Raw genomic sequence first — 22,949 nt, 5'->3', positions numbered from 1 at the left:
GTACCTCCTGTCTTCAAACAAACAGTCGGCACACTCGCGTATCGGCACCCACGTCACTGTAGACAGTTATAACTTCGAGGTTGTAAGAGTCTTCGTGTATTTAGGAGCCAGCCTTAACACCGATAACAATGTCAGCCTTGAAATCCAACGTAGAATCTCTCTTGCCAACAAGTTCTACTTTGGACTAAGTAGGCAACTGATTAGTAAAGCCCTCTCTCGACAAACAAAACTAACACTCTACAAGTCTCTCATCACGCCCGTCCTAACGTATGGCGCAGAAGCTTGGACGATGACAACATACGATGAAGCGACGCTAGGAGTGTTCTAGAGAAAGATTCTGCGTAAGATTTTTGGTCCTTTACACATTGGCAGCGGCAAATACCGCAGGCGATGGAACGATGAGCTATATGAGCTTTTCGACGACATAGACATAGCGCAGCGAATAAAGATCCAGCGGCTACGCTGGCTGGGTCATGTTGTCCGAATGGTTACAAACGCTCCGGCTCTGAAAGTGTTCGATGCGGTACCAGCTGGTGGTAGCAGAGGAAGAGAAAGGCATCCTCTGCGCTGGAAAGATCAGGTGGAGAAGGACTTGGCTTCACTTGGTGTGTCCAACTGGCGCCGGTTAGCACGAGAAAGAAACGACTGGCGCGCTTTGTTAAACTCGGCCAAAATCGCGTAAGCGGTTATAGCGCCAATTAAGAAGGAGAAGAAAATAGGCGAAATGGCAGGCTGCCAGAAGAAACGCGCCAAAAATAACTGACGAAAACAGTTAGTTTTTGCTTAATGGAGAAATGACGTGTTGAAATGTTTATAATTATTTGTCTTAAAATAAATTCAATTGAAATTTAATAATTTGAATTGAAGTGAGTTTGTAGAATCCAAAACTCGTTATATCCTTTACGACTTCTACTTTTAAATAGTCTTATGTACATAATGTAATGTAATGTTGAAAACTGTGTGTTGGTTTATGTAAATTTGTATATACGTAAATATTCTATTGTTGAAAAGCGTAGGTAAGGGAATTGAATTTGCGTTTGAGATGTTTTACAAAAATTAAAGGTAATCTGCTTTAACTTATTCTGTTCGTTGTTTGAGAATTTTATTTTTTTTGTTACCCACTTTCTGTGGAAATCGCTATATGTCATATTTTTAATTATAACTTATGTTTTTCATGTTCATTACTCTATTATTATTAAATGGCTTTTGTATTTCAGTTTTAAATGATTTCTTTTACATATACATTTTTTGCTTATTTATGTACATATTTCATACGGATTGTGCTTATTTTTAGTATATGTAGGTGTTAACGAGTGATATAAGGCTATTGGGCAACCGCACATTAAATACTAACCTCAATGGTGATGTGGAAACTAAAACTTCCCAATTTCTGTTTAAAAAATACACAATTCATGTTTCCCATCTAGTCATAGATGATGTCATAGATGACTAGATGGGAAACTCTTTTTCTCGTAATGCTGAAAACAGTGAAGCCCGTAAACGCAATTCCGACCCAGCTGTTCTGATCAAACTAATGAGAACCCCATGTAAACGAAAAGTTCCTTCCTTCCGTATCGTAGTACTGTAGATTTTATTTCACGATTATTAAAAAAATTCCGTAATTCCGACTCAGCTGATTGTTCTCTCACCACACAGTGTTGCCAAGCAGTACATTTCGAAATCATTTACAAAATAAACTTAGAAAAATGATAATTTTTGTTAAAATAGCTTAAAGATACTGTTGAATAATGTTAATTATAGATAAATGAACTATTTGCATTTGTTGGTTTTTGGCTTTGGTTTATTAAACAATGAAAAATTGTAACTGATAACGCGGATGTGTGAAAAAGTGTGTAAGCAAAAATATCAATGGCAACATTGTGTAGATACAACCAAACACATACACACACAAACCGATGTATTGTGTAAATATGTAATTAAAAGAACGCAGTTGTTCTCGGGTAAGGGATTCCGTGCGGTCTTCACTGTTTCCAGCATAAGAGCGCTTAAAAATGTGCATTTTTATCAAGAATGATAGAAAGAAGATTGCGCCCATCAGAGCGTACGTGACGTCACGTTTGCAGAGTTGTGCAGTATTGCCAACCATTTGCTCTTCTCAATAAATTTAGTGCTTTTTTATACCGAAAATGCGACAATTTTTAAGTTTGGTGTTTGTTTCTTTTTGTTTTTAATTTAAGGCTACCGAGACTTAAGTTGAAAAAAAACTGTATTATTATACAAAAGAAGTTTAAAAAAGGCCACTCTGAGAAGATTTTAGTGCTAATGAAAAGTTTTTTACTCTTATAAAATTTGATATTTTGAAAGTGTGAATTTAATTTTCGGCTCCATTTAAGGCTATGCAAAAATATTAAATGCCCCTCTCTCAACTCTTCTTAAGATTGAAAACCTTTTTACACATTTTAAAAAGCCTTTGAATTTATTGAATGCGAATTGAAACCATAGAGGTGTAATCGTTTCTTCCGGTCATCAATCCTTAGTGAGACATAGAGCATCAAGAGGTGTATTCATAGTAAAAATAACCAACAAAATACCAGAAAATACTAAAGAAACCATACTGACATTTTTACAAAAAGAGTACCTTATCTAGTTACATAACTTCAAATATAGCAAAAAAGTCGTTTCCTTAACAAAAGAATTTCGCTTAACAAAAAAAACTCATAAATTAAATTGTACATAAGCATAACACATTTATTTAAAAAAAACGCACATTCTACAGACAATTTGTCACGCATACAAAGTTCTTACTTAACACAATAAAAATTTCGTGTTTTATTTTCTTTAAATGGGCATTTAGTGCGTTTTTATATCCAAAGCTAGGCAACTCTGCAGTAGCGAGAGAGAGATTTGACTGCCGAAAGCAGAAGAACACCAACAACACCGGCAATCGCGGGCAATGCCACCAGATGTAAAAAAAAAGTAAAGCTAAATAAAACTCAGTGAATTATTTAAATAATTATTAAAAAATGTATATTTTACAAAATTATAAACATGACATTTTAATTAGAACAGCTAGAAAAATGTCATGAAGAAAGAACTAAAACTCCGAGACAAAAAATAATAAAAATAACAAAAAAAAAATGCTAAATCAAGTTACGAAAATGGTAATCTGGCCATACTGGAGCTAAAATCACGTAACTAGTTGTCAAATTCGCTGAGCGCAAAGTAACGGGACCACGATGGGCGCCATCTCATTATTCTTTGCATCATGCATTTTTATAACATTTGCCAATATTGCCATACCGGTAGAAACATGAATTGGCTATTTTTTTAATAAAAAATTGCTAATTTTTAGTTTCCACACCACCATTGAGGTTATACTAAGTTTCCACCGCAGCCGCTATCGTGTTCTCTGCCGCTATCGTGTTCTTAGCGCAAACACGAAACAAAACACCTGTCAAATCCCATACAAAATTAAAACAAAACTCCATACCTAAACCCACTTTTCAAAGCGTGTTTTGTTGGGTTTGCGTCTAATTTAATTATTAAGTGGTGGCAATGTTGCTCATTTTCCTCATTTATTATTGCATTCTTATCGAAACATGGCAACAATGATTGCAATTTGTCAATATGACATTTGATTGAATGTGTGGGAATGCGTATATATCTGTCGTCCAGATATACGCGAAGATCCAGAGGGTCGTTATCGTCACGAAGTTGTCTACGATGGGCAATACATATATGTGCTGGGTGGTGGTACATCGAATTTAGTGTATGATTTACAACGCATCCCTGCATTTAATTTAATTACAAACCGATGGGAATATTTCGTCACATTACCCGATCGAACATCACAAACAAATCTAACAATCGAGCGACAAAATTCCGGATATCCAAACCCACGAAAGTGCTTTTCCTGCGTACAGCACACGAAATCGAATGGTGAGGTCGAATCATTTATTACGGGAGGCTTGCAGGTGCGTAATAATTAAATTTAGTATTATTAAATTATATTTGAAGTTGGATATCCATTTTCCATTTGCAGGCCGATCAAGTATATTTTTCAGATATATGGAGATTAAATTTTACTACTAAGCAATGGACACTTATAAAAACAGCCTCTCTACCAAAAGCTTTGTACTTCCATGCCGCAGCGCACAGTCAAAATGGTTGTATGTACATATTCGGTGGTATTGAATATGATGAAAAACGTATACGACGGTGCAATGACCTTTATAAAATGTGGATGACCATACCATTATTAAGTGAAATTTGCTGGGAGGCAGTGTTACATTACAGACCAAATCTCAAATTGAATGGCCACTCACAGCTGCTTAAAATGGGCATACCATTGCGCTTTGCACAGAGATTGTGGCATTCTTCAAAAGCCAAATGATTATACAATAAATGAAGAGATATATGGTATGGTATGTCATGTAACGAGCAATAAGAAGCGACAATTTTTATGTTTCATTCTAGACATAAAAGCATAATTATTGTTTGCTAACCATTTAGGAATGACATAGTTTCATATGGAAGAAATGGAACCAAAAGAATAAACATAATAAAATAAGACATTAATAATGAGTAAAAATGAAAAAAGCTAATTAATATGAAAATAAGAGTAATTATTTTTATACGCTACATATGTGTACGAGCAGTTGTGGCGATTTTTTTTACAATATGGTTCATACACTGTCAATGGATGCTCAGATCACGAATTCTAGAAAATTGTATCATAAGGGTGGAAGCAGGATCAAGTGGCCAATCGGGCAACCAGATGAACACCAAATTTAAAAAGATAATAGTCTGCCGTCTGATTTAAAGTTCGTATCCATGAGTCTATGCATAATTAAATTCGCTTTTTCCAGATTAACGATATAAACAAATTATTTTCAATAAAGAAATCAAAAATGAATAAAATGTTATTTTATAAAATTATGTATTACAAATTTTATTGTTCTGGTGAAAAGTTGTTTTTCAGATTTAAACCAATTGGACTCTTTGTAGGATATGGCTTCATTAAATGCTGAGAGAGACGAAAAGCAGAGTCCCCTATAATATGGACTGGTATTTTTGTGGATCCATACAGCAAGCTCAATTCATTAAGAAGTGCACAACTTTGCAACTCGCGCTTTAGCGATGATTTTTCAAAAATTCCGGAGTCGTTGCATCTTCCAGGACTGCCGCAATGTATATAAACAAATCTATATTTTGCGTCTACCAAAGCCAATAGTACTACGGAATACCACCCTTTGTAGTTGTAGTAATCAATGGCTTCTTCCTTTCTTGGATGAATTTCAATATGACATCCATCTGTATAATAAAGATGCTCTTGATTAAACGTTATTTTTATCGCATTACTTATAAACCTACCTATTGCTCCAATACATTGTGGATAGCCCATTGCATTAAAATCTGCGACTCCATTCTCAATTTGCGCCCTTGTCAGTGGAAAATTTTTCAAATATATTGGAGCCAAAGATGTCCCAACTTCATTGCAAAACTCGATGAGTATTTTGCAAACAGTTGCTTTGCCTACTCCAAACAAATGTCCAATTGATCTGTATTCACTAGAAAATCCTAGTGCATACAGAGCAATTGCCACGCGCTTTTTTAGTGAAATCGGGTTTCGATAGTTCGTTTTTCTTTTGGCTATTTTTTCAAGTTTGCTGCACAATTTTTCAAAGCAGGATCTTTCCATTCGGAAATTATCTTTGAAAAACTTGTCCCCATTACTCTGGCAGTCTACTTCCCAAAAGGTACTGGAATGCTCCTAAAATATACATGTACATTATACACAAATAATGTATCATAAATCTGTTTACCATACCAAAGACCATACACTTTGCGAACGCATTAAATTGGCAGCAACGCTTAAAATTATTTTATTTTCCCTTAACCTTTTTTTTAAATAATATGTGACCAACTCACTATCAATTATTTTAAAATAAAATGATAAAATCAACATAACAAATTGAATTTTATGCACCATTTTATAATTTTATCAATTTTTATAATTCTTATTTCACAATGTCAACAAAAGACAGTTCAAACACAGTTTCTCCCAAACTTTCGGTGGAAACAGTTGACAGTTCTCCCAAACACAACTCCTGCAAACACCGTGTTTGCTTTTGGTGGAAACGTCGTATTAGTATTTAGTGTACGGTTGCCCAATAGTATATTACTCGTAACCACCTACATATACTAAAAATAAGCACAGTCTGTATGAAATATGAACATAAATAAGCAAAAAAATTAAAAATTTCTATGTAAATGAAATTATTTAAAACTGAAATACAAAAGTAATTTAGTAATAATAAAGTAATGAACACGAAAAACATAAGTTATAATTAAATACATGACATTTTGCACTTTTTTAATATAACAGAGAAAGTGGGTAACAAAAAGACACATTCTTAAACAACAAACAGAATAAGTTAAAGCAGATTACCTTATTTTTTGTAAAATATCTAAAACTCAAATTCAATTCTGTTGCCTACGCTTTTCAGTCATAGAATATTTACGTATATACAAATTTACAAAAACCAACACACAGTTTTCAACATTACATTACATTATATACATGAGACTAATTACAAGTAGAAGTCGAAAGGGATATAACGAGCTTTGGATTCTACAACCTCAATTCAATTCGTATTATTAAATTTCAATTGAATTTATTTTAAGACAAATAATTATAAACATTTCAACACGTCATTTCTCAATTAAGCAAAAAAGAACTGTTTTCGTCAGTTATTTTTGGCGCGTTTCTTCTGGCAGCCTGCCATTTCGCCTATCAGCTGTTTAAAATCCCATAATGTGTGAGTGCTGCCAAGTTTTGAAACGTCCTCTCGGGCGCGCTCTCTCTCAAAATGAAAGAGTTTCCCATATTATTATCTATGTATGACAGTCAGTCAGTCAGTTTGAATGCTAGCTGTTCTGCAAAGTTAGTCGCACGGTTGGTTTTCTTTTATTTAAGTATGAAAATTTATATTCAAAAGCAACTCTTATTTAGAAAAATATAGGTTTAGTACGTATAATAAATGATTTAAAAGGTCCCAAAATTGCGGTTTTTTGTGTAACATTCAAGGTTGTGTAGAAATCTAAAATGCCATGGAAGAATGGGTGAAATACATGGAAAAATGGGTTCGTTGGCATTAACTTGAAATTAAATTATATGTACATGAAAGAAATTTTAGCGATGAAAAGTCGTGTAGTGTTTATGAAAGAAAGGAACACTCATCCCGCGGCTCACGAAAGTTTTATTGGAACTTTAACAATAATGTTGTGTTGCGTGTAACCTTCAAGGTTTTTCTTTTATTTTGTTGTGCACGTAGATTTATCCGCTCGTTTGTATTTTACTAATGTCCGTCACTGAACGATACTCGTTAAAGCAAATCGTTCGTTTGAGGTTCCTATCAAAGTCAGTTCTGAGCTGTGCGAATCTTAATATAATTGTACAATGTTATTTATGTATATATAACCTACGTTATGTGTTCGAATTTGCGTATGAACGCTTGTGTACGACTAAGTTGGCAGGGCTGCACATATGTTCGGCCCAAACTGAACTTGAAATAAATGTATATAGCGATTGTAAATTGAAAGCAAATAATATAACTTTTTGTGGTACATTATATGAGTGGAAACACAGTTTAAATTAGTTGATAATTTTACATATCGAAGGCGTAGTAATAGAGTCAAAGTGAAATCGAGGATATATTTTGACTCCATGACAAGTTACAGATCCCTGTGTTATTACGAGGATTTAAGTTGACAATGTAGTTGGTGCTGTCTTATTTGATTCACTATAAATACACTTAAAGAAACTTTAATCAGACTTATCTATGATGTGTTTGAATTATATTAAAAGTGATATGAAATAAAATTTTAACTTTACCTCAGTATTTATATTCGTACGAATGTATGGCACATGTGTATGGATACACATCCTAAATTAGTGCATATACTGTAGATATACAAAGCATGTGTTCAGTGACAATTTGCTTCTAAAATCTTATGTAAATGTACGATCTCATGCATATAATTTAAGTTAAGAAATTCAATGAAAAGTAACATAAACTGCTTACTAATAGGAGCTCATATTAGGTTGGACTATAATAGAAAATGATTATCTGAGATAACCTTGTTTAAGACGTTTCAAACGGTTTATTCATTAAAAAAATATCACACTTGTTTCAGTGTCAGCAAGCTTCTTTAAATATTAAAAAAAGAAAACAGAGTTGGAAAATTCGTGTGTAATTTCGGATATTCTTCGAAACATATCGCACTTGTTACGTTAAAGCGTAACAACTCAAAATCTGAACATTTTCAGTAGAGACGAAAAACTGTTTCCGTAAATATTAATAATATAGGTATTACAAGGAAAAAAATATGTAATTGCACGAAAATATCATTAAAAACAATATAACGGTTGTTTAATTCTTATTTGTTTAGTAGTTGCGCTAAAATAACAAATTTTTGAGTTGTTACTCTTTTCTTTTTCATTTTGAGTTGTTACGCTTTAACGTAACAAGTGCGATATGTTATACTACTTGTGTATTTTCCCGCGCAATAATTTTGTTATTCCGTTGCAATACGTACAAAACGATTTTCTATTTAATTTTTTACTTCAACATGTAACGAATTTAATTTCCGGATATACATACCTGGACTGGTTGCTAAAATATACTTTGAAAGGAATATCTATATATGTATATATGTGATAAAACTATGAGTTATCCTTGATAAGAGCAATATCGTTCACCACCCAACGTTCCCTAGAGGAAAGTCTATATTACTAGGATTGCCTTCATTACCGCAGCATGCTTTAAACATTTGAGTAGTATATTTTATGCGACTGCAAAAACTATAATAGGTGTACTACAAATACACTTTCGAGGTATTTGTAAATGATGGAGACAAAAGCACAGAGGATATGCTATGAATCCGTGACAGCGAGATCAGATAGTTCGCACGACAGTCGGTTCTTCGTAAGTCTGAGCAATCCCTAGGCAGGGATTAGTAAGTCTGGTATAACGATAACCAAAACTCTATACGGAAATATTGTTCTGACAGTCAATTTTACAACGCCACGCAGGCTTATATATATTATATATAAGGTTGTTGTTGTTGTTAACAGCATAGGTAGCCCTGTCAGTGTGGGCATATCATCGGTCGTCTTCGTCTAGCTCATCTCAGGGTAGGCCCAGGAAACATGCTGTTTCGACAGGTTGGTTCCAGAGGGAGAGGGGGGTTAGATGAGTCGGTTTAAGGGGCATGTGAAGAGGTGGTTAGTGTCGTGCGGGGTACCTTCGCATGCTGGACATGTGTTTGGTATGTCAGGGTCGATTCTGGATATGTAGGAGTTTAACCTGCTACAGTATCCAGAACGTAGTTGTGCCAGTGTTACACGAGTCTCACGGGGAAGCTGGAGCTCTTCGTCTGCAATAGGTGGTGGTTGGACTCCGATTACGGCATTCACAGGACGGGAGTTCAAGAAGGTGGTAACGGTCTCCCGGTGAATGTCGTTTATTGACTGTCTAAATACTGTCCGGTCCAGTAGGTTGCGGTCAGTTTTGTCCTGAATTTCGTCAGCGTAGTCTAGGAGGTGTCTCCTCACGTGCCTGGGAGACGGCTTATGCTCAAGCAGGTGCGTGCAGGGATGAAACCTGCGGTAACATCCAAGCTGGAACTGCTTGCTGAGCAGTTTGTTGTGCTCCACTACTGGGAGCATTTGTGCCTCGTTATGTAGGTGTTGGATGGGTGACATCAGGAGGCACCCGGTCGTTGTCCGAATGGCGGTATTTTGACAGGTCTGTAGCTTTGTCCACTGCGAATCACTAGTTCCAGGCGACCAGACAGGCGCAGCATAGTTTAGAACCGGCCGGCCAATTGCCTTAAATGTCGAAAGCAACAGTTCTTTGTCTTTGCCCCAAGTGCTGCTGGCCAGCGATTTGAGGACCTTGTTGCGATTTTGGACTTTAGTGGCAATTGCGGTTGTGTGCGCAGAGAAGGAGAGCAAGTTGTCAAAGGTTACATCCAAAATTTTGGGGTTATTTACCGTCGGAACTGGTGTATCATCGACTTTTACCTTAAGGGACAGTTTGACCTCCTTTCTCCAGGTGGTAAAGAGGGTCGCCGTGGACTTAGTGGGGGAAAGTTGGAGATTCCTCGAAGTGAAAAGGCGAGAAAGGTTGTTGAGGTAGTTGTTCACTTTGGAACACAGGCCATCGATGTCATTGCCCGATGCCATTATCGTGCAGTCGTCAGCGTATGAGACTAGGAAGACTCCCTCTGGTCGCTGGGGGAGTTTCGAGATGTAGAAGTTGAACATCAAGGGTGAAAGGACACCACCCTCCGGAACACCTTGCTTAATATTCCTCTGTTTAGATGTGTGGCCACGAAAAATCCCTGACGAGTGACGATGGCTCAGATAGTTGGTGGACCACCTTGTTGTTGTTGTTTTAACAGCATAGGTAGCCCTGTCTGTGTAAGTATATCATCGGTCGTCTTCGTCTAGCTCATCTCAGGGTAGGCCCAGGAAACATGCTGTTTCGACAGGTTGGGTCCAGAGGGAGAGGGGGGTTAGATGAGTCGGTTTGAGGGGGCATGTGAAGAGGTGGTTAGTGTCGTGCGGGGTACCTTCACATGCCGGACATGTGTTTGGCATGTCGGGGTCGATTCTGGATGTGTAGGAGTTTAACCTGCTACAGTATCCAGAACGTAATTGTGCCAATGTTACACGAGTCTCACGGGGAAGCTGGAGCTCTTCATCTGCGATAGGTGGTGGTTGGACTCCAATCACGGCATTCACAGGACGGGAGTTCATGAAGGTGGTAACGGTCTCCCGGTGAATTTCGTTTATTGACTGTCTAAATACTGTCCGGTCCAGTAGGTTTCGGTCAGTTTTGTCCTGGATTTCGTCAGCGTAGTCTAGGAGGTGTCTCCTGACGTGCCTGGGAGGCGGCTTAGGCTCAAGCTGGTGTCTACAGGGGTGAAACCTGCGGTAACATCCCAGAAGAAACTGCTTGCTGAGCAGTTTGTTGTGCTCCGCTACTGGGAGCATTTGTGCCTCGTTGTGTAGATGTTGGATGGGTGACATCAGGAGGCACCCGGTCACTGTCCGAATGGCGGTATTTTGACATGTCTGTAGCTTTGTCCACTGCGAATCACTAGTTCCAGGCGACCAGACAGGCGCAGCATAGTTTAGAACCGGCCGGCCAATTGCCTTAAATGTCGAAAGCAACAGTTCTTCGTATTTGCCCCAAGTGCTGCCGGCCAGCGATTTGAGGACCTTTTGTGGCAATTGCGGTTGTATGCGCAGAGAAGGAGAGCAAGTTGTCAAAGGTTACACCCAAAATTTTGGAGTTATTTACAGTCGGAATTGGTGTGTCGTCGACTTTTACCTTAAGGGACAGCTTGACCTCCTTTGTCCAGGTGGTGAAAAGGGTCGCCGTGGACTTGGTGGGGGAGAGTTGGAGATTCCTCGCTGTGAAAAAGCGAGAAAGGTCGGTGAGGTAGTTGTTCACTTTGGAACACAGGCCATCGATGTCATTGCCCGACGCCATTATCGTGCAGTCGTCAGCGTATGAAACCATGGAAACTCCCGCTGGTGGTTGGGGGAGCTTCGAGATGTAGAAATTGAACAGCAAGGGAGAAAGGACACCACCCTGCGGTACACCTTGCTTAATCTTTCTCTGCTTTGAAGTTTGATCTCGAAATATCACTGACGAGTGCCGACCGCTCAGATAGTTTGCGGACCACCTCTTCAGCCCTGGCGGGAGTGTCGACTGATAAATATCATCTAGTAGCGTGGAATGGCTTACTGTATCGAAAGCCTTCTTCAAGTCCAACGCTACTAGGACAGTCCTCTCGCAGGGGCGGTTTTGGTTAAACCCGCGATTTATCTGGGCGTTTATGACGGTGAGTGCAGTGGTGGTGCTGTGCACTCGTCGGAAAGCGTGCTGATGTGGGACTGGGGCCAGGTGTTTCGTGTAGAGTGGAAGTAGGAGGGCTTCAAGTGTCTTCACTACTGGGGAAAGGAGAGTTATCGGCCGATAAGACTCCCCTTGGTTGGTGGGTTTCCCAGGTTTCAGTAGTGGGACCACTCTCCCTGCTTTCAACTTGTAAGGGATGATGAGAGTGGCCAGAGACAAATTGAAAACCCTTGTGAGGAATCCTACTCCCAGGGGTCCCAGATGCTTCAGCATCAGCGCGTTTAAACCGTCAGGGCCAATGGCTTTCGATGATTTCGACTTGTTGATGGCCCCCTGAACCTCATCACCGGAGAAAGTAAGTGGCGCACTGTCGTTCGTCAGATTGTGCAGCCTTCTGGTGGCACGACGTTTGGTTCTGTCGCCCGGAGGATGCAGTATGAAAAGCCGGCTAAAATAGCTCGCGCATCTCTTCGGGTCCGACGAAGTGCAACCGTTGAAGGTGATATCCACCTTGTCGTTGTGCTTCGTCGGGTTCGACAGGGACCTTACGGTGGACCAGAGCTTACTCACCCCAGAGGTGAGGTTGCAGGTCTTCAGGTGCTCAACCCATTTGGTTCGTTATGCTGATCTACCAGTTGCCGGATCTCCAAATTGAGATCCCTTATGCGGGGATCCTCGGGATCGGCCTGGCGTAGGTGGTCACGCTCGTTTGCTAAACATATTGTTTTGAAAAAATTGAAATATTTCGCAAATCAAATTAAATTGGGCAACCAAGTCGTTTATCTACACATTTTATAGTGTCTAATATTGTTGCACAGTCGCCGTTAAGATTGCACAATGTGTGAATGTGGATTTTATTAGTGTTGATGGAGTTGCGCCTGGTGGAAGTGCCAGATGTTAAAAAAAATCTAAATGAAAATGAGTGAGTTATTGAAATAATTTTTAGAAAACGTATTATATATTTTACAAACGGCGGCCGCCGTAGCTGAATGGGTTGGTGTGTGACTTCTTCTTCTTCTTCTTCTTCTTCTTAGCTTCACAATCTGTGGTGGACCATAGCTTCATGAACAATTGTTCTCCACTTTATTCTAACCATGGCTACATCTCTCCAGTTGTGTACGTTCATTTGCTTAAGATCTGATTCGACGTCATCTAACCATCGCTCTTACGGCATGCGCAATACTTGCCCAATCCATCTAATTCGTTGGGCTTTGATAAAACGTATTACATTTTGTCTTTGAACGATTTCTTCGATTTCATTGTTGTAGCGAAAGCGGTAGCTGCCATCTATTGTTGCAACCGGACCATATATTTTCTTTATGATACGTCTTTCGAAGCACATCAACTGATGAATATCATTTATTTTCAGCGTCCATATTTCTGCGCCATATGTAAGGATGGGTCGTATCAGTGCTTTGTACATTCTTATTTTCTGTGCTCTGGACAAATCCTTTGATTTAATTGTTTTATGTTAACATAATAGGCGTTATTTGCAGCTTGGATTCTGTCGTTAATAGCTACCGCCGAATCTTTATCTGCTGATAGTTTAAAACCCAAGTATTTAAATTCAGTGATATTTTCGAAAACAAAGTTGTTTATACTTAGGTCATCGCGTGTCGTGTTGTTGGCTGACCGAATCATGTATTTGGTTTTCTCAGTATTTACATGTAGTCCCAGAGCTTTTGCATTTTTATCAATAAATTTAAAGACGTGTGTAAGAGTGTTTCTGTCTGTAGCCATAATAAGAATATCATCAGCGTAGGCACATATCTGAAAATCATTATTAAATAATGTTCCATTCGTGTTTATTTTTTGAACAGTCGTGTGTAGCATTAAATTGAATACTAAACATGACATTGAGTCTCCTTGTTTTACTCCGGATATGATTTCGAATTGGTCTGATAGGCTTCCTTGCATCTGGTGGACAGTAAAACCTTGATCAATCGTTGAGCGGTTGTTTCTAAAACCACATTGGTAATCGTCTAGGATGCCTCCCGCTGAAATATTCAGTATTTCAAATAGAATGTTAGTAAATACTTCATAACCTGTATTAAGTAAAGATATGCCTCTGTAATTTTGGCATTCAGTTTTATGTCCTGTTTTGTGTATAGGTACTATAATGCTTGATGCCCATCCAGTGGGTATTTCATTTGAATGCCATATTTGGTTTACTAAGGTGAATATTGGTTTATGTAGTTCATGCCCACAATATTTCAGAAGTGCTGCGGGTATTCCATCTTCACCACAGCTTTTATGGTTTTTAAGTTTTCTTATAGCCAATAGTGCTTTGTCAAAGCTAGGTTCTTCAACATAGATTTCGGCCGTATGTACTACTTGGTGTGTGACTACCATTCGGAATTCAGAGAGAACGTAGGTTTGAATCTCGGTGAAACTCCAAAATGGAGAAAACGTTTTTTCTAATACCGGTGACTCTCGGCAGGCAATGGCTAACCTCTGACTGTATTTCTGCCATGAAAAAGTTCCTCATAACAAATATCTGCCGTTAAGAGTCGGCTTGAAACTGTAATTCCCTCCGAATCAAGTTACGTAAATGGTAATCTGGCCATGCTGGTTGTTGTTGTTGTAGTAGCATAAACATTCCCCATACTTACATACGGGGAATGCTGCTGGAGTGACAGTCCTTGGCCGGATATAAATCCGGGTCGTTTCGGTAACGTAGAACCGACTGTCATGGAAACGCTGCCATACTGGTCACTAATTGTGCTAATATGACGTCATTCATTGTCTAATTCGCTGAGAGCACAGTAACAGTAACACGATAGGCATCATTTCATTATTCTTTCCATCATGTGTAGTATGTTTAGTTTGTTTGTGAGAGGCATAAACAAGACAAGTGTTTTGCATGTTCTGCGATTTTCTGCTATCGAAAAAATAGATCAAAGAAGTTGTATCAAATTTTGTATAAAAATGGAATTAAGTGCTCAAAAACACTTGAAATGTTGACAGTGGCATACGGTGAGAGTACTCTGAGTCAAAAAAAAGGTTAACAAGTAGTCCGAGCTTTTCACAGAAGGTCGAGAAGATGTGAATGACGACGCTCGCTCTGGACGCCCCAGCACATCCAAAACCGATAAAAATGTTTAGAAAGTGAAGAAAATTGTTATGCAGAATCGTCGAATCACAGTTAGAGAAGTTGCTGAGGGTGTCGGCATATCGGTTGGCTCATGCCATGAAATCTTTTCGGAAAATTTCGACATGAAGCGAAAGGATGAGAGCCAAGAGTCAATAGAAAATCGCCGAACACGCAAAACACTTGTCTTATTTATCCCTCTCACAAATAAATTAAGCATGCTGTATTGCGAAAACCGCGAACATATCTTCGAGACAAGGGTACCAACATAACATAATCGAAAGTCGTATGTGTGTAGCCCGCGAAATTTGAAACCTTCACCTTATTTTTTTAACACACCGTATTTCAAAATAAAAAAGGGCCATAGGCGAAAATTTGGACTAAATCATCCCTCAGCTCTATCGAACCTAATTATTGGTTTTTTTTTCTTGCGAAACGTATTCTTTACTCATGCCTGAAAATATTAATTTACAGGGAAAGTGCAGAACATAAACTTCTGATCTTTGAAAAAAATAAAAAGTTGGCGTGGGTGCGTTGACGTCGTTTTCGGCGTTTGTACAATATTTAAGTAAGAATTATTGACATTAAATATTGCTATTCATTATTTGTTTTAAAAAAGGTACTGTAAATCAAAAGGCTGTTATAGTGACAACATTTGTGTGTAATACTTTTCAAATTCGGTCCACGCACTTAGGCATTATAAGCAAACCTTTCGTGGTAGTAATGAAAAACTATCCCAAACAAACTATTTTCTTTCTCGTGGTAAGCTGATCTTTCCAGCGCAGAGGAAGCCTTGCACCAGCTGCTACCGCATCAAATACTTTCAGAGCCACAGCGTTTGTATCCACTCTGACGACATGACCCAGCCAGTGTAGCCGTTCCATCGCCTGCGATATTCGCCTTTGCCAACGTGCAAAGGTCCAAAAATCTTCCGCAGAATCTTTCTCTCAAACACTCCAAGCGTCCCTTCATCGGATGGTGTCATCGACCATGCTTCTGCGCCATACGTTAGGACGGGCATGATGAGAGACTTGTAGAGTGTTAGTTTTGTTCGTCGAGAGAGGGCTTTACTAATCAGTTGCCTACTTATTCCAAAGTAGCACTTGTTGGCAAGAGAGATTCTACGTGGGATTTCTAGGCTGACATTGTTATGGGTGTTAATGCTGATTCCTCAATAAACGAAATATTTTATCACCTCGAAGTCCCAACTGTCAAAAGTGACGTGGGTGCCAATATGCGAGTGCACCGACTGTTTGTTTGAAAACAGGAGGTACTTTGTTTTGTCCTCGTTCACCACCAGACCCATTCATTTTGCCTCTTTATCCAGTTTGGAGAAGGCAGAACTAACAGCGCGCTTTTTAAGGCCGATGATGTCGATATCATCGGCATACGCCAACAATTGTACACAGTGATAAGGTTCAATCAATTGGGTGACGGTGGGCTTCAACCTTTCACACAATACGCTCACTAGAACCTTATAGGCGATATTTAGAAGACTAATTCCGCGATAGTTGGCACAGAATGCAGGATCACCCTTCTTATGGATTGGGCAGAGCACATTTAAATTCCAAACGGCAGGCATGCTTTCATCCGACCATATTTTGCATAGAGGCTGACGCATGCACCTTACCAGTTCCCCACACATAATACTAATACAAGAACCATGGGTATGTCACAAGCGTATCTGTGGTCTAGGTGCCATGTAGTGGGGACAAATACTTCATTGTGAACTGAATGTGAGGCCGCGAGCATGTATTATCATGCCGAGGTTGATCGAGCACACGATGTTAAAAGAGCTATGCTCCGGAGATATCGTTGCTGCAAAAATAAAGTACTTGAAAAGTGGGAACAGTGTCGAAGCTATCATAGTTTCGGCCTACCTACCCTACGACTCTTTACAGCCACCTCCTTCGAGGGAGCTAAGAGAAGTGGTCAAGTATGCAGAATCCCATAATCTGGGGCTAATAGTGGGTTGTGACGCAAATTCACAGAGGTCTCAAGTTACTAGATTTTATCCTGTCATCCGATTTGGTCATTCAAAACACTGGTAACAAAAAACTTTTGTGACAAAAAGGAGATAAGAGGTGATTGATTTAACACTTACCAATAGGTCAGTTGGAAATCAAATCAACCGATGGCAAGTTTTGGAAGAGAACTCTCTTTCTGATCATAGTCTCATCGAATTCCGACTGGGAATTGACACAATATCAATACCTTCCGGTAGGAATACTCGTAATGTGGACTGGGACAGGCAAAGGCTAAGGGACCTCAAATGTCGAATGACACTCTTCCGTCAACGTCTGGCGAATCATTCGCGAAAATGGCAGCAAAGGCAATGACGGTGGAGATACATACCGACAAACAAGACGGTCTACTGTCCAAAGGGCAACAAGACTATCTTGACAGCTATCTTTGGAAAGCTATCGGTGAGTCGAAAGACGCGCCGACTTTCGAAGGGAAAAGCCTGGTGGACGGCATCGTAAAGGTGCACTGTTCCAATGCTTTTTCCCGAGCATGGCTGGACAAAGCGATAGCAAAGACAATAACAGAAAGTTCATTCTTGCTGAGAGTAGCAAAGAAAGGCTGGTAGAGCGAGTGTCTGGATTCTGGGTCCTTCCTCTAATTCAGCAGAACTCCTCACACGCATCCGTGTTCAGAACAAAGATCTTGATACGACTCTCTGGAGAGTATACTCGTGCACCAGGCAGACATCCGCTACCACTTCGGAGGCGGGTTCCCACTTGGTACTGTTTATCGATCTTGAGTCCCTCAAGGTTCTTAAGTCGAACTACGGGTGCCGTCCTCACCTTCATCTGGGGCGAATCCACTTCCTTGTCCAGGATAAGGTGGAGGACAAAGCGTAAATATACTCACTCTCGTGACTGAAGTAATATTTACACAGATAAATCTGCAGCATAGCAAAGCGTCTACGGCTCTCCTGTGCCGTAGGCAAGCAAAACTGCAAACAAACCCACACATAATACTAATACTAGAACCATGGGTATGTCACAAGCGTATGTGTGGTCTAGGTGCTATGTCGCGGGGACAAATACTTCATTGTGAAGTGAATGCGAGAGCGCGAGCATGTAATATCATGCCGAGGTTGATCGAACACACGATGTTAAAAGAGAGATATCATTGCTGCAAAAATAAAGTACTTGAAAAGTGGGAACAGTGTCGAAGCTATCATAGTTTCGGCCTACCTACCCTACGACTCTTTACAGCCACCTCCTTCGAGGGAGCTAAGAGAAGTGGTCAAGTATGCAGAATCCAATAATCTGGGGCTAATAGTGGGTTGTGATGCAAATTCAAAGAACATTGTGTGGGGAAGCAGCAAATGCAACCCCAGAGGTCTCAAGTTACTGGATTTTATCCTGTCATCCGATTTGGTTATTCAAAACACTGGTAACAAACCAACTTTTGTGACCAGAAGGAGACAAGAGGTGATTGATTTAACACTTACCAATAGGTTAGTTGGAAATCAAATCAACCGATGGCGAGTTTTGGAAGAGAACTCTCTTTCTGATCATAGTCTTATCGAATTCCGACTGGGAATTGACACAATATCAATACCTTCCGGTAGGAATCCTCGAAATGTGGACTCGGACAGGTATGGTGAGCTTGTAACAGAGCGATTACCAAACCTGAAAAAACTCAAATCAGCAGAAATGATTGAAGATGCTACTAAGAAATTAGAAGGTACTTTAATCAATTGCTTTGAGGAACTGTGCCCACTCAGGCAAAGAAAGACAGAGGAAAGCGGTTCCTTGGTGGAACCCTGAACTGTCGAAGCTTCGAGTACGGCCCAGGAAACTTCTTAATAAGGCCTTGAAGACCAAAACAGAAGAGGACTGGGCTAATCATCGACTTACACAGAGAGAATATAAGAAAAAAGTACGGAAAGCCAAACTTGAATCCTATAGAAATTTCTGCAGTAACGTCGAAGAAATGAGGGAAACCAGGAAAAGATGACTATTCCCTAGCAAAAAATTTTAGAGCAATCAGTTTGACATCGTTCATGTTGAAAAGTCTAGAACGAGTGGTGGAGAAACATATTCGAGTGGGGTATTGCCGAGAAGTCCACTTAGTAGAAATCAACACGCTTAAAAAAAAAAATTAATAACTGGCGCGTACACTTCTGTTAGGTGTTTGGCCGAGCTCCTCCTCCTATTTGTGGTGTGCGTCTTGATGTTGTTCCACAAATGGAGGGACCTACAGTTTCAAGCCGACTCCGAACGGCATATATTTTTATGAGGAGCTTTTTCATGGCAGAAATACACTCGGAGGTTTGCCATTGCCTGCCGAGGGGCGACCGAGGGGCGAACGCTTACCAGAGTGGAAAATCATGTGAATCAGCTTTACACGATCTTGTTAGAAAGATGGAAGCCGGGCTGGAAGCTGACGAATACACAATGGGCGTGTTCGTGGGCATTGAGGGGGCTTCTGATAATGCTACTTTCGACTCGATATGTTCTTCTGCCGAACAACACGGAGTTAATCAAACTATTGTAAAATGGATATATTCCATGCTCTCTGAGAGGCTGTTCACCGCTGGTGGGAGCGGTGACGAACAAATCACAGTTAGGGCCAGGTAAGGATGTCCCCAAGGGGGTGTTCTTTCTCCGCTGCTGTGGTGCTTCGTCGTAGACTCTCTACTAGCGGAGATGCAGGAACTCGGTTTTCATGTCCAAGCATATGCGGACGATGTCTGTGCGCTAACATCGGATAAATCCCTAAGGCGGCTTTGCACGAAAGTGCAGAGGATTCTTGACAAAATCGATGACTGGTGCATGAGACTAGGTCTTTCCGTTAATCCGAACAAAACAACCATTGTCTTGTTTACGAGAAAACGGAAATTGGATGGACTCAGTCTTCCAACACTGAAAGGTGTGACACTTGGTCTTTCCAACGAAGCTAAATATCTAGGAGTAATCTTGGATAAGAAGCTGACTTGGGAGACACACGTTTCACTGAAGGTGAATCGTGCATTGAAGATTTTTCAGCAATGCCGTAGAGCCTTTAGCAAAACCTGGGGTCTGGAACCTGCTGTGGTCCTATGGATATACACAGCACTTATCAGACCAATCATGACTTACGCTTCTGTGGTCTGGTGGCGACGGAGCATGGTTAAGTCCACAATCCGGGAACTATACAGGCTGCAAAGAAGTGTATGTTTATGCATCACGGGTGCCATGAGTACAATCTCTGGTGATGCCCTAAATGCTATGCTTGATTTGCTCCCCCTGGATCTTAAGATACAACAGGAAGCAATAAAAGCAATGTGTAGACTCCATAAATACGGTTTCTGGCACGAAGATGGAACTTCGGGACACAGAGAAATCTTTAAGTTGCTGTCGGAGCAGTATGCACGGTTTTTGGCACCTAAAGATGACCTGATACCCACAGTTTCATTTGGAAGGAAATTTGATGTCAGATTTCCATTCCGTGAACAATGGAGCAATCCAGAATGCATGCAGGGAGGTTTGACGGATATTTTCTTTACCGATGGGTCCAAGAATGAAATAGGGTCTGGAGCCGGATGGTACTTAAACGATAGTAATAAGTATCACTATGCTATGGGGGGAATGGCAACTGTTTTCCTAACAGAAGTGTTTGCCATCCTAAAAGTAGCCGAATGGATAATCGAGAGGAGATGGAGCGGGAAATAGATTGCAGTCTTCAGTGACAGTCAGGCTGCATTGAAGGCCCAGGAGAACGCGCATGAAACCTCAAAGATTGTTCAAGAATATAAGAAGAAGCTTAATTCAGTCGCAAGACAAAACAGGCTTGTACTTATATGGGTTCCGGGACACTCCGGTGTTCAAGGAAACGAAATTGCCGACGAATTGGCCAACCGTGGATGTTATGAGAATGAGTAATATTTGTTCTCTAAAACTGGGGGATATTTACATATTTGCCAAAGAATCTGGAAAATTCTCATAGGACTAACTATCTCTATCTCTGTCTCTATTCTTTCCTATCTCTTTCTCTGATACTTTTCTCCTTCCCTCCTTCACTATCGACCCCCTTTCCAGAGGTCTAAACAATGGGCTCTTTAGCCTGAGTGTTTTAGGAGCCACCAAATCTCCTGGTGCTCCTTGGTTCGACCTTTTCAAATTCAAATTCAACCAGTTCCTCGTCGCCATGTTTGAATAGCTCAGCCGGCAGCCCGTCGGCGCCCGCGGCTTTGTTGTTCCTTAGCCGCGTTATCGCTATTCTCACCTCGTCATATAGCCAAATTAATCAGAAATTACCTAAATAATAATGTCCTTAAGTATCTATAACGACTTAATATGTTCCTGAAACAACCTGAAATTATATCCAGCTAAGGACCCCAGCAGCATTCCCCGTATATTTTGTGCCACAACCTTAACCACAAGTTATTATTAACAAATTGTATTAAACATATATCATTTTCGTATAGTCAGCAGAAGCTGAAGCTAATGTAATTTCGAATTAACTATTTATTTTACAGTGAATATGACAAATACTATGAAACAAAAGAGAGATATTTAGTTAACTACCCACTGATTTTGTGGTGCTGAGCGAAGGTGTAGAAAGACGCGGTATTAGAAAGACGACAGTTCCAACTTTGAGAAAAGTCCACCATCGCCGTACTAACCCATCTACAGGCCGCTGGCGAGCCATTTGGAAATAGCATAGAAAATGTGAAGTTACCAAAAAACCCTACGAACAAAAACTATTGCATTTTTTTCCTATACATATATTATATATACGGGTATGGACAGAGAAATAGCGCACTTAGAGTGTCTGTTGCACGTATTTTCAAACGCGGCATTATTTCAAATTGAAATTTTCTGTATTTTGTTCTTATTTTTTACGACTACGTCGATTTGGACCAAGTGACACGGATTTATAGCTGGCCAAGTGAGCTGATATTACAGTTAGATTTAGTAAATATGGAATAGATAATGGAATGCATGTTACTGTAATTATGTATGTAAGCAAATAATGAGAGATGCTTATAAAATTAGAGAAATACAGTGCTGGTGAGAAAGAACGCAAATGTGAGAAGAATGACAACATACAAAAATAAGAGGACGAAATGATATTTAAGCACATGTTTACTTTACTCAACACCGACATCTAACACAGATACTTTTGCAATCGGTCGATGGAGAATGCTTGATTTAGTTTCTACTATCGCGCTCCGAACTTGGCCGTCTTTTGCTTTTACCACATCCACAATTCTGCCCTTTGGTCAGCAGTCTCCAATTACCACGACATAGCCAATGCGCGTTGTTTTGAAAACCCCTTGGTGCGTCGAGAGATGACTGGTATATGCTATATTTCTTCACCCAAAAGCAGTTTAGCGAATTGTCGGGTCAATTGCCAATATTGCCGCAGATTGACGGTGTCGCTGCATATTGGCTTGTAGCCATCCGATGACCTAATTAGCAAGTGTGTGGGCGTAAGAGCCTCGTCATCACAATTTTTTAAAGAAGCAAAGGAAAGCGGCTCGCGTTCGGGATAAATTATACTTCATTCAGCGCTGAAACTTGTTGAAGGTAGTATCTCATGAAGCACAGTCTTCACTGATCTTTATGTGAATGTGATGAGATGATACCGTTCAAATCGATATTTTTCCGACTCTAGCAAATATTTTTTTTAGATGCCATGAAATTGGTGCCGTTGTCCGATAATATCTCCCTGGGATACCCGCGTCGCGATATAAAGTTTCGTATCGCCATGATACAGGAACTGGTATTTAAGCTATGAGCCACTTCAATATGTAAAGCGCGAAGCGATGGGCATATAAATAGAACGTCCCATCTCTTTTCTCGCCTTCTTCGCATGATGACAAGCAAAGGTCCAAAATAGTCGGAGGATTTATCAAAAGCAGCAATCCGTGCGGCTGGCAGAGCTGCCATTTGTGGTAGCTGGGGAATAGATCTATCGTTTCTACATTTTTGACACTCCGCGCGCACTTTTATATACAG

General features: G+C 40.0%; 2 protein-coding genes across 2 annotated transcripts in view; one reads left to right on the top strand and one right to left on the bottom strand.

The window, feature by feature from the left end:
- Window positions 1–4,912: 4,912 nt before the first annotated feature.
- Window positions 4,913–6,203, bottom strand: LOC128870148 (uncharacterized). Its single transcript, XM_054112751.1, has 3 exons — window positions 5,792–6,203; window positions 5,335–5,734; window positions 4,913–5,274 (listed from the first exon to the last, which is right to left on the bottom strand). Exons 1-3 carry the CDS (start codon window positions 5,951–5,953, stop codon window positions 4,913–4,915), a joined length of 924 nt encoding a protein of 307 aa, XP_053968726.1. The 5' UTR covers window positions 5,954–6,203.
- Window positions 6,204–7,437: 1,234 nt separating this feature from the next.
- Window positions 7,438–22,949, top strand: part of LOC128869157 (transcriptional activator protein Pur-alpha-like) — a 109,692-nt gene continuing 94,180 nt past the window's right edge. The window contains exon 1 of the mRNA XM_054111651.1: window positions 7,438–7,482. Coding sequence (XP_053967626.1) covers window positions 7,453–7,482 — 30 coding nt within the window. The 5' untranslated portion in view covers window positions 7,438–7,452. The remainder of the gene's footprint in view (window positions 7,483–22,949) is intronic.

Source organism: Anastrepha ludens, chromosome X (assembly GCF_028408465.1).
Source record: "Anastrepha ludens isolate Willacy chromosome X, idAnaLude1.1, whole genome shotgun sequence".
NCBI lineage: Eukaryota > Metazoa > Arthropoda > Insecta > Diptera > Tephritidae > Anastrepha > Anastrepha ludens.
This window is presented reverse-complemented; position numbering and strand designations above follow the sequence as displayed.